The sequence below is a fragment of the Argentina silus genome (genome assembly GCF_951799395.1).
Source record: "Argentina silus genome assembly, chromosome: 7".
Taxonomy (NCBI): Eukaryota; Metazoa; Chordata; class Actinopteri; order Argentiniformes; family Argentinidae; genus Argentina; species Argentina silus.
Window position 1 is genome coordinate 13,858,675 of NC_139661.1, and position 12,853 is coordinate 13,871,527.

General features: G+C 48.4%; 1 protein-coding gene across 2 annotated transcripts in view; it reads left to right on the forward strand.

Annotated features, from left to right (window-relative positions):
• The window catches only part of sema6a (sema domain, transmembrane domain (TM), and cytoplasmic domain, (semaphorin) 6A), a 94,736-nt gene that overhangs the window by 64,948 nt on the left and 16,935 nt on the right, over positions 1-12,853 (forward strand). For both annotated transcript variants that reach the window (XR_014554304.1, XM_083673200.1), the window contains exons 11-17: positions 722-853; positions 2,018-2,173; positions 4,049-4,222; positions 5,808-5,948; positions 6,117-6,194; positions 9,774-9,832; positions 10,973-10,993. Coding sequence is in view for 1 of the 2 variants with exons in the window: in XM_083673200.1 (XP_083529326.1) it covers positions 722-853; positions 2,018-2,173; positions 4,049-4,222; positions 5,808-5,948; positions 6,117-6,194; positions 9,774-9,832; positions 10,973-10,993 (761 nt within the window). In the remaining variant the exon portion in view is untranslated. The remainder of the gene's footprint in view (positions 1-721; positions 854-2,017; positions 2,174-4,048; positions 4,223-5,807; positions 5,949-6,116; positions 6,195-9,773; positions 9,833-10,972; positions 10,994-12,853) is intronic.

Below are 12,853 nucleotides of genomic sequence, written 5' to 3' on the forward strand. Positions count from 1 at the left end.
TTTTTTTCTTTTTCTTCTTTATCTAAATTGAAATAAGCAAGAAGCGTTGGAGCCATACCTGGTCCCACTGCACATATTGTAATTTCCCTTTTTACGGCGCATTTTAGCAGATAAGACAATTGCTTGTGACAATGCAATTGAGCGTGGTTAATGGCCATTAAAAGTCAATGGAGCGGCCCGGGAATATTTCTATAAGCTAATTTCATCCTGGCATGAATTTCCAGTTAGCGGGGAGAATGAGAGGGAACATGTTTTGACTGGAGGTAGAACTGAGCTATTGGGAGATTTATTAGTGGTCTGGCACCGTAGCCTTGCGTAGCCTAGCCTAGCCTAGCGTAGCAGGCCTCAGGGGCTGTACTGCGTAGCTAGCTCTGTAGCTCTGTACATACACAGCCAATAGAGGGTGATTAGTGAGATTTAAAGCGCAGGCCAGGAGGTTAACAGAATTACGGCTGTGTAACTGTCACACACACACACACATGCACGCACCCACGCACACACACACGCTCGCACACACACACAATCCTGTCCTTGTACATGGTGTCTCCAATGACTGTCTCTCTCAGTGTGACCCAGACGCCTCCTTCAAGAGAGGGGCGAGAAATAGATAAGTGATTCAGAGCTATGCTATGCAGCTATCTGACTGACAAATGTGTGTGTGTGTGTGTGTGTGTGTGTGTGTGTGTGTGTGTGTGTGTGTGTGTGTGTGTTTTCGTGACAGTATTCCGGGATCGGCCGTCTGTGCCTATGACATGGCGGAGGTGGCCAACGCATTCACGGGACGCTTCAAAGAGCAGAAGTCCCCTGATTCCACCTGGACACCTGTTCCTGAGGACAAGGTTCCCAAACCCAGGTACTGGATGCTGATTCATCCCCCTTCATCTGCTCCCGCCCACACACACACACACACGCATGCATGCATGCACGCTCACTCACACACACACACACACACACACACACACACACACACACACACACACACACACACGCATGCAACACACACACACACACACTCGCACACACAAACACACATACACGCATGCAACACACACACACACACATGCACACTCGCACACACAAACACACACACACACACACACACACACACACACACACACACACACACACACACACTTACCCGGCCCCCTTCCACCACCCCCCCTCCCCCTCCCCCCCCCACACACAATGGCAGCACAAAGAGAGAGCTCGATAGCACCAAATGAAGCATGAGATCACTTTCCAGATGGCTAGTTAATTCTACAAATGCACCAGCCTGATCAATCCCCATCCCCACGTCCCTAATTATCCAGCAAAGTGCAGCTCTCCACCTCTCCTCTCCTCTCCTGAAGATAGCTATCGAACAAAATCTGCGGAGGATAATTGTTAGTGGTGTGAGTCTGCCCATATGGCTCCCGATACAATGGCGTCAACAACAGCAGGAGACGTACTAGCTAGCTACCGCCACTGATTAGCAAGAAATGATGTGTTTGTGTGAAATAAGGTCAAGTGTTAACGAGAGCTGAACACTAGTGTTGGGTTTTCTTTCATTCCATTGCCGTCGAGCCCAGCCTGCACACAAACAGGGAGTTTTCACAGTGTGCAGCGAGGTCTCCTCCAGAGAGTATGTGTCGTGTGTTAGCCTCTCATCTGTCTCCTCGCTGCTCTCTTTCATCCTGGGACCTTATTACATTCATCTGAGCCCGTCTGATGGAATAGATGTCGAGCCGGGCCGCATCTGAGAGGGGCCGTTCTAGACTTTGATGGATAACTTCAGTGTAGATTCTGAGGCCGGGGTACCAAGTACTGTACTTTGAGCCTTCAGTAAAACCCCCCTTTATGACTGCCGAGGGGTGAGAAGTCTTTGAAAGGATCTCGTATCAAAGACGGCCTCGCTTTTACAAGGTCTCTCCTCTGTCCTTGTAAAAGGATCAAATATATAAGCTTTCTCTGACTCCCGTTTGACTCCTCTCCTCCTTTCATCCCTCTATCATTCCTCTCTTCCTCTCATTGTCTCCAGACCTGGGTGCTGCGCCGGGACTGCGTTGTTAGAGAAGTACAAGGTGTCCAACGAGTTTCCTGACGACACACTGAACTTCATCAAGATGCACCCTCTCATGGACGAGGCCGTGCCCTCCATCGCTAACAGGCCCTGGTTCCTCAAGACCATGGTGCGGTGAGTACCGCCTCATGTAGCCTAGCGAGGATGCTAACGCTAGTGAGTACTGCCTCATTTAGACTAGCATGGTCGCTAACGCTACCTCATTTAGACTAGCATGGTCGCTAACGCTACCTCATTTAGACTAGCATGGTCGCTAACGCTACCTCATTTAGACTCGCGAGGTTGAAGATACCAGTAAGAGTGGCTACTGTGTTACTGTACCGTTGTTAGGAACAGCCACTCAACTCATTAGTATAGTTTGGTATGCTATAAGCATGTTAATACATTTGTAATAACATCATGTTATCATTATTATATGTTATATATATATATGTATTATATAAATGCTGCACCATGGTGCGGTGAGTACCGCCTCATTGACACCAGCGAGGTTGCTAACACCGCTCTGTAATGGTGCTGTAAGTACTGCACTACCCATTGACATTTGAAGATCGGACGGAGGCACAAGAGTTCCGTTGAACATTTCACTTAATGTCCTACTGTACAGGGATGTGTCATTATGCCTGGGAGAGAGCTGCAGTATCCTCCATAACAACCTTCACTATGCATTTACTCAACATCCACCTCATTTCTATTATAATACCTACAGATTAGATATCATTATGGGCGGTTCACATCAAGGTAATTCATTCTGCGTGATCCTTGGGGTCAAACCATGTGAATACATTTGTCATAACACGCTGTTGTTCTCATTATATAAACATTAGTTGCATTTATTTATTTTTTTATCCCAAAAATTACATTGCACAATTGCATAGCAAAGCCTTTCAAACATTTACATTTACATTTTAGACATTTAGCAGACGGTAAAAAGATTCGCATTTGTGAAATCATGTGGCAGAAGAGGAAGAAGAGGCTGTTTTCAGTGTCGCCTCTGTAGATCTGTGTCTAGAGCAGGACTCTCTGTCAGGAAGTCAACTGGAACCTTAATGTGTAATAGGACTGTACATCCTAGCTGTACCCTGAAGCCACATCTCTGGATTCTAGCCATTGTTACAAATTGGTCTTTCAAAGGCGATCTCATCCGTTCTCTGAAGTAGCCAGGGTCAGTCTGTATGGGAGAGATGGAGAAGGGACTCAAGGATATCCCCCTTGAGAATCCTGTTATTCTTAATGGGACAAAAACCACCGATGGATTCATTGAGATAGCTGCGATTCTAAATGGGACAAAGCCCATAGTCCTTGGGATTGCTATTATTTTTGATTGGGCCACACCATAGGTTATACAAGGGGCTTAGAGACATATTCAATGTCATTTTAGACAAAGCAGTATGAGAGATCGGGGGGGGCAGCAGAAGTCTGTACCTCAGATTGTATTGTCTGGTGAGTCTATGCAAGTTATGTTGAATAAACATATGCATTCTCATTCAGACCAACTGGGGGTGGAGGGGGTGGAGGGGTTATCTCCCAGCCTTGTATAAGAGACCCAGTGAAGACAGAGAAATATGTGAGGTCCTTAAATTTCCGGATAAATGCATTTTTCTCAAATCATTATCATCTCCTTGAAGTAATAGCCATGGAAATGTATTTGCATACTGTTCTGCCAAATTAAACATCCCTTTGATAACAGTCGGAGCTGCATGGTCCTCCTTTAATTGGAGATCCCACCAGATAGCACTGAGCCCAATTCAGCCAGGAGTTAGAATCAGGAAATAGAGGATAAAAATCCGGCTTAATGGTGTTCCTAGTAGTACTTACTGTATCCTACAGAACTGTCCCTTCTGGTGGCGCTGAACTGTGACACCACACACAACAGATGGGTCTGCGTTCACCTGTGTGTTAGCCAGAACAATATCCTTAATGGATGATAAAGTATTATATTTTTTACTCCATTCCATTAAATTCCGTCCTCTCCTCTCCAATCGCTAGGTACCGCTTGACCCGCATCGCCGTGGACAACGCGGCCGGCCCCCATCAAAACCACACGGTGGTGTTCCTGGGTTCAGAGAAGGGGATCATCCTGAAGTTCCTCGCCAAGATGAACAGCGGTTTCCTCAATGACAGCCTCTTCCTGGAGGAACTCAACGTGTATAACCCGGAGAAGTACGTTGTTCTGTTAGCTTTCTACGCTAGCTTTGAGCTTCCAACTTTCATGACCAATACAAGCGAGCTTTATAGGCTTAAGCCCAGAGAATTGTGTTGTATTTTTGTGTGTATTGTATTCACTCCCTACTCTAGTCCCAGCCTTCATAGCCCATGGAAGTGTGTATTCTATTAGCTTTCTACGCTAGCTCCAAACCCCATTAGACGTGTGTGTTCTATTAACTCCCCACGCTAGCTCCAAACCCCATTAGACGTGTGTACTGTATCCCATTAGCTTCCCCACGCTAGCCTGGCCCCGGCCCCACCACAGAAGAACCTCCAGATGGCCACTCTATCATTTAAAGAGTTTTATCAAGTTACACTGAGAAACCACAGCTACTAAATTAAAGAGGCAGTGCTGGAACTTCAGTAGTGGGGGTTTTTAGACCACAGACCGGGCCTCCTCTCTCTTACAAGCCTCCTCTGGTTGATTAGAGAACACAGAGAGATGACTGTGTTAGTCCAGAGAGCCAGCCCAGAGATCTAATACATCATAAGGAACCCAATCAGACTCTCTCAGGATATCTGGAACGGAGGGACAAATCTGCCTTTTTTGCCAAAGCAAATATTTAGATGAGAGAATGATGATAGGGGGAGGCAGAAGGGAGGAGAGGGGAGGTGAGGGGAGGAGAGGAGAGGAGAGGAAAGGGGAGGAGAGGAGAGGCAGAAGGGAGGTGAGGAGAGGCAGAAGGGATGTGAGGAGAGGGGAAGTGAGGAGAGGACAGGGGAGGAGGGGAGAAGAGAAGGGAGGTGAAGAGAGGAGAAGAGAAAGGACAGGAAAAGGGGGGAAGGAAGGGGCTTCCAAGGTGAATAGCGTTGCGTCACGTGATGCTGGACTGTGAGATAAAGCACCAGCCTCCTCCTTCCGCCCCTCCCTCCCTCCCTCCTTCCTTCCCTCCCTTCCTCCATCTCTCCATCCCTCCATCCCTCCCTCCCTCCCCCTCTGCATGGCATGGACAGAGCATTCCCTGGCCCGGGTCCATCTGGCTTAGCGGAGAGCAGGAGCGTAAGTGACTTTGCCGGCCTGGATCAGGAGGGTCTAGCACCAGGCTTTATGCAGTGGAGATGGACGCTAAGCCCTAATTGAGAGCTGTAATGCAGAGGGAGAGCTCCATGAAAAGAGGGTAAATCCCCCCCTCTCTCTCTTTGTCCCCCCTTCTCTCTCTCTCTCTCTCTCTCTCTCTGGAGGACTGGAGGGATGCTCCACACAGGGGGATTAGCATGGGGCTACAGACAAAGACCGCAGGGTGGGGGCTTGGTTGGCGTGGGGGGGGGGGGGGGGCTGGTGTTATTATCAACGGAGGCAGGCTGTGTGTGAGTGTTTTAAGTGCTGTGTAAGCGCTGACTACTCACACTGTCCATCTGTCTGTCTCTCTCTCTCTATCCACCCCCCTACCTCTCCTGGCCCCCCTCCACTCCCCCCCCCACTCCCCATTCTGCTCTCCCCCCCTTACCTGCCCCACCCCTCTTTGGCTCTCTCCCACCCAACCCCGACCCCCTGTCCCTACTGCCTCCCAACCCCCTGCCCCCCTGTCTGCCCCCCCAGGTGCAGCTTTGACGGAGTTGAGGACAAGCGTATCATCAGCATGCAGATCGACAGCCAGGGACATTCTCTGTTCGTCGCCTTCACCTCCTGTGTGGTCAAGGTTCCGCTCTCTCGCTGCGAGAGGCATGGGAAATGCAAGAAGTACGTTTCCTGTTTATTAAAGGATGAAAAACATAAAAGCACTGCTTCTCTCTGTGTTGAGCTGAAGAGGAGGAAGATGTTATGAAAATGGTAGTTGTGATGGCAGGCTAATTGTGTGTGTGTGTGTGTGTGTGTGTGTGTGTGTGTGTGCGTGCGTGTGTCCTCCAGGTCATGTATTGCCTCCAGGGACCCCTACTGTGGCTGGGTGTCAGAAGGGGCATGCAGACAGGTGGTGATCAACCCAAAGTAAGTCCATCCTCACTCTTCTTTGTCTCTGTTAATCTATGAAATGTAGTCGTGTCATCTGTGTCCTGGAATCTGTGTCTGGTGATGATCTGTGTGTCCTCCGTGACTGGGTTCAATCTAAACTATACATTTCTACTTACTATGATTAATGTAAGTTTGTGGTGCTCGGTATTTTCCCCAAGCTGAAAGAGCCTATTGGAAAAGCTGATGGAATGAAAGAGATATTTGCCTCGGGGCTGGGGTTATGGTTGGAGGGGGGTGGGGGCGGGTGAGGGGGGGGCGGGTTGGTTTAGGTAGGGTGAGAGTGAGGGCTTGGGAGCAGGGGTGGGGGTAAGGCTTATTGCGACCATAATTCATAGCTATATTTATGACGCAGGAGTCAATGCTGTTTGAAACAACAGCATATGGCGTTCTTGCGGAGGGAAAAAACATTTTACAGATGAAGTCATAACAACGCAGGACGGAACAGCAGCTTTCTGATGTTACATTAATTTTATCCCGGACGAGGCAAGCTAAATGATTGGTCTGGCAGAGGCAGGCAGGCTGTCACACACACAACCACACACACACACATACACACACACAGACACAACCACACACACGTACACACACACACACACACACACACACACACACACACACACACACTGTACTGTGGTCTATCCGTTTATTATTATTTTCCAAAGCCTCTGATAGTGTTTCCACTTTAGAAATAAGAGCGGACAGCAGCATTAATAGGTTGGATGACCTCACTTCTACTGTACAATGTTTCTGAGTGAGAGAGGGGGAGAGAGAGAGAGAGAGAGAGAGAGGGAGAGCGAGGGAGAGAGAGAGAGAGAGAGATGGGGGAGAGACAGAGAGCGAGAGAGAGGGGGAGAGAGAGAGAGAGGGAGGGAGAGAGAGAGAGAGGTGGATTAGGGAGCGATCTGCTGGGTTGTGGTGACGGACGGATTCCCAGTGTTTAATAAAAGCAGACCCTGGAGAGGTTCAGAGTAGTCTCTCTCTCTCTCTCTCTCTGTTTCTATCCCCCTCTCTCTGTTTCTATCCTTCTCTCTCTCTCTCTCTCTGTTTCTATCCCTCTCTTTCTCTCCCTCTATCTCTGTTTCTCTCTCACCATCTGTCTCTCCCTCTCTCTCTCTCTCTCTCTATCTCTCTGTCTGTTTCTATCCCTCTCTTTCTCTTCCTCTCTTTCTCTCGTTCTCTTTCTCTCTCTCTCTTTCTCTCGTTCTCTCTCTCTTTCTCTCTTTCTCTCTCTCTGTTTCTCTCTCTCCTCTGTGTTTCTATCTCTCTCCCTCCCATCTCCCTCTCTACCCATCCTCTCTCTCTGTCCCCTTCTCTCTCTCTCTCTCTCTCTACCCCCCCCTCTCCACCCCTCCCCCTCTCTCTCTCTCCTTCCATCTGGACTTGGCTATGACATGCCAGTATTCCATGTTGAGATGCTTCTTTTTAATGATCTATAAACAGATTGGTCCCTTGTCACCTGCATTGTCCCCTGTACATCTTGCTTATGGTACAGTCTTGTTGTGTACCAGTGCCATGCTAATGCTAACGTGTCCCAACAGTACCATGCTAATGCTAACACACACCAATAGTACCATGCTAATGCTAACATACACCAACAGTACCATGCTAATGCTAACATACACCAACAGTACCATGCTAATGCTAACATACACCAATAGTACCATGCTAATGCTAATGTGTACCAATAGTACCATACAAATGCTAATGTGTACCAATAGGACCATGCTAACACACAGTCATATACATCAAATACCATTTATCCAAAGCAACTTACAGTACATTTTGTGTATATATGGTCCCAGTGGGAATCAGACCCACAACCTTCACACTCCTTAGGCTTAATCTAGTGTCTAGGATCCCTGGGGTAGATATTAAGTCCTATACAGTATTGTTAAGTACTGTACACAGATTGGGACTTCATAGCTAAGCACACAGATTTAGACTTCATAGCTAAGCACACAGATTGAGAGTACATGGCTAAGCACACAAACTGCAACTGCGTGACATGTGTACAGATAGACAGGTTGATTCATGCAACTCTGCGTCTGGTTTGTGATTATACGCCTACGGTAGGCAGATTAGTAGATTAACATCTCCTAGTCCTCTGTGCTTTTCAGAAAATATGCTTTTTTATCAAGATCATCTATAGCTCAATCACAGTCGAAGGAAGGCTGCTTTTGTGTAGTGTGTAATGTAGTGTGTAGTGTGTAATGTAGTGTGTAGTCTGATCCCCCTGCCTCACACAGTGATTGTGAATAGCAGTAGAGCCGCTGGTGTGTGTGTGTGTGTCCGTGTGTCCGTGTGTGTGTGTGTGTGTCCGTGTGTCCGTGTGTGTGTGTGTCCGTGTGTCCGTGTGTGTGTGCGTGCGTGTGTGTGTGTGTCCGCGCGCGCGCGTGTCTGTGTGTGTCTGTCTGTGTGTGTGTGTCTGTCTGTGTGTGTGTGTGTGTGTGTGTGTGTGTGTGTGTGTGTGTTGGGTAGAGGCTGAGGGCAGAGGGAGAGGGAGCTGTCACTGTTGACGGTAATCTCTCTGACAGTTGGTCCGCTCTGTTTCACGGCATGGTTGGTGGTCCTTCAGGAAGACTGGGTCTGGGTCTGGGGAAAAATGGCCCCTCTGTCACATGAAACTGCTCTAGCATAGAGCCCCCCGCCCCCTCCTCTCGTCATCACCCTCCCTGATCGCCCCAACCCCCCTGGCCCCCCTGCACTGCGTGATAGCGACTACAGACCCATATCGTTGCAGAACGCAGCCCAGTTCACTTCTCCTGGGCCCTGGTCTATCTAATAGAGTAGTAGTCATATCGCTGCTGAACGGATCCATCAGGGTTGCGTTCAGGAGGTGGCAGTGTACTGAGCGTTGCAGATAGAAATGCCATGCCTAGAGATGACAGGATTCCTTGCTCTCTATGTCAGAGAGAGAGATGTCTGTTCTGCATGATGTACTTCTATCTGAAGGCTCCACAGTGTTTTGCAGCCTGCCTCGTGTTTGACTGACAGGCGAGTCCTGTTGGTCCATGTCACTACTGAATGTACACAGCTAAGCAACTTACTGTCAGTACAGTGAGTGTATTCATGTTTTGTATATATGTTCCCTGCGGGAATCGAACCCTCAAGCTCGCGCCATGCACTCCTCAGGCTTAGTCTAGCCTTTAGGAACCCTGGGGTGGAGAACAGGGGAGGCTGGTGGAGGTAGAAATCAGAGGACGGGCTCAGTGTAATGCATGGAACGGAATGAGGATTCTCAGTCTAGTCCAGAGTCTGTTGCTCTTGTTATAGTCCAGAGTTGGTCTTGTCGTGTGTGTGTGTGTGTGTGTGTGTGTGTGTGTGTTTGTGTGTGTGTGTGTGTGTCCTGCGTTCTAGTGTTGTCTTGTGTGTGTCCAGCATGCTAGTCTTCTTGTATGTTTCCATCTTGTCGTGTGTGTGTATGTGTGTGTGTGTGTGTGTGTGTGTGTGTGTGTGTCCAGCATGCTACTCTTGTTGTGTTTGTGTCCATGGTGTCGTGTGTGTTTGTCCAGCCCAGCCCAGCTCTTCACCACGATGTCTCTGTTCTCTGTGCAGATCAGCCTTCGAGCAGGACGTGGACCATGGCAACACAGATGGGCTGGGAGACTGCCAGAGTAAGCAGGCCGCGGCCCTCTGTTGATCTGGCCTCAATGACGCCTCTGTCCTGCAGAGAGACAGACAGGACAGGACAGGCCAGGGACGCAGCTCGCCCAGGAGGCCTCTCATAACACAACAACAACACAACACAACACTCAGAATAGGACAGACACAGGTCAGGGATGCAGCTCACTGAGGAGGCCTTTCATAACACAACAACAACAACAACAACAATAACACAACACACTGAATTACACACGAGCATGCATGCATGCAGGCATGCACGTACACACACACACACACACACACACACACACACAGAATAACACACACACACACACACACACACACACACACACACACACACACACACACACACACACATACCCAGAATAACACACACACACACACAGACACACACACCCATTGACAGGCCTCTCTCTACACAGCAGACACTAGAATCACACAGAACTGTCGGCATCACCAGAATAACACAATACACTGAAACACACACACACACACACACACACACACAAACACAGAGAGACACAGACACACACACACACACACACACACACACAGACACAGACACAGACACTAGAGCCACACAGAACTGAAGCAACCCTACCAACAACCAGTCTCTGTGCTCAGCACACAGCCATTTAGTGTGTGGCCGGTCTTCACAGCACCAATTAGAAGCATCCATTTAGCCTGTTTAGTCACAGAAAACAAAGATCATTCATTCATTCATTCATTCATACATTCATTTACCACAGAAGCCCTTTGGAGCGGGCTAGATTAGAACACAGGCGGGGGTATCGAGCAGCCGGTCGATGGTGAATTAGTTTGAGGTCACAGGGGTTTGATCACAACCAGGTCTCCCTTGTAAAAGAGGTTTTCAGACCTCCGTGGTATTTCCTGGTCAAAGTAAAGGTTAGATGAATAAATTGAATAAAAGTGTTGTAGCCTGACTGTAACTGACTGTGCGTAGAGAGACGTATTGAACAACCCGTCGATTCTCAATCACTCAAAGTCGGGGGTTTTGATCGCGTCAGTGTATTTATGGTATTTTATGTATTTTCATTATATTTACTGTCTCTAACTCTACCCTGGGGAGAACATTAACACGTGTGTTTTTTCCGTTTTGACTTTTCTAGATACGTTTGTGGCCCTGAACGGTAAGTAACCACACGCACGGAGCTAACAAGATGGAACTAGAATGCTGCTAACCCCCTATCTTAGCCCCACCCCTCAATCAATCACATCCTCTCAGGGAAATGAAAACTCCGCCCCCTCACTACATCATCACAGGAAGAGGTTCAGAATGACATCATGGTTTAATTTGATTTCATTTCTTTGTTGTTTTTATAGATGTTTTACAGTCCAGTCCAAATGACCACGAACGGTCAACGCCTGGTCAGTTTGATTTGTTTTTGTATTATTCAGTGTTTTCCTAGTGTAGTGTAGTAGCTTCTAGAACCTCCTCCCCCCGCCCCGCTGTGTGTAGTTCAGAGCGTCTCAACCCTGCCTCCCTCCCTCCTTCCTGCGCGGGTCTGAAGCATCCCTCGACTGCCATCCAATAGCATTGATTGGTCCTGACCTTTGGCTCTCTAATTGGATGGATCTTGTTGTTAATAGAAAAGGGTGGCGTGGCTGGGAGATGTATCGATGCGCATGCTAATACTACAGCCTGATGGTAGCTGAAGAACAGACGCTGGCTCTCTAGTTACTGGAGAGGCTGTCTCATACCGACCGTAAACCCAGCAGACTAGCGCTAGCTGTTAGAAAACATCTGTCTCTCTCTCTCTCTCTCTCTCTCTCTCTCTCTCTCTCTCTCTCTTTCTCTCTCTCTCTCTCTCTTTCTTTCTCTTTCTCTGTATTTCTCTCTGTCTTTCTCTTCCCCTCTCTCTCTCTCTCTCTCTCTCTCTCTCTCTCTCTCTTTCTCTGTATTTCTCTCTGTCTTTCTCTTCCCCTCTCTCTCTCCTCTCTCTACCCCTCCTCTCTCTCGCTCTCTCTCTTTCTTTCTCTCTCTCTCTCCCTCTCTCTTTCTCTCTCGCTCTCTCTCTCTCTTTCTCTCTCTGTCTTTCTCTCTATCTCTCTCCCTCTCTATCTCTTTCTGTCTTTGTTTTTCTCTCTCTCGCTTGCTTACTCGCATTTCTCTCTCTCTCTCACACACACACACACACACACACACACACACTTGTTCCTCTCTTATCGTGCGTATGGAGTGTGTGTATACCCCAGGTTCTTGGTGTTGGCAGATCGTACGGTCTCCCCCTCAGGCTGGTGAAGAGGTATTATACACAGTCCTGATTAGCCTGCAGCAGGGTCACAGTCCTCTCAGCAGCACCTCACACACACACACACACACACACACACACACACACACACGCTCGCACACACAGAGGCTCTACAGGATCCAACTGACACACACGAGCACACACACACACACACACCTATATGAAATAACAAGAATAGGGATTCTGAATCATTCCATTCCAGAGATCCCCTCCCTCTCTCCCTCCCTCCCTCCCTCCCTCCCTCCCCCCTGTGTCTCCTTCCCCTTGTCCTACAGTTCTTCCTACTGTAACTGTCAGATTGAGGGTCAAACACAAAGCATGTGTATCTGCACCTGAACGCAGCCCTACACTTGTGAGCATGTTGTGGTTCTCCTATGTCTGGCTGCGTTCCTCTAGGCGCCCCCAAAACACAAACCCCATCCCAGACACACACACTGATGACGGACGCCCCCCTGTCCCAGACAACACATCTCTCTCCTCTCCTCTGTTTAATTTATAAAAAGGGGGGGATATGCACAAGGCAGTTTAGGATTTTTTTCTCATTCTCCCTCCAAGGAGCCAGTGCTTCTGCTCCGTATGTGTGTCATCTTCCTGAATAGGACTTCCTCTGGCGGTGGAAAATGAATTATAAAATAGCCCTGTCACAGTGATCTCTCTGCCCACAGCACATAGTTAAATAAATCATTTTAATGATTGCCACGCGGAGGCTGGGGGGGGGGGGGGTAAGTGTTGTGCATG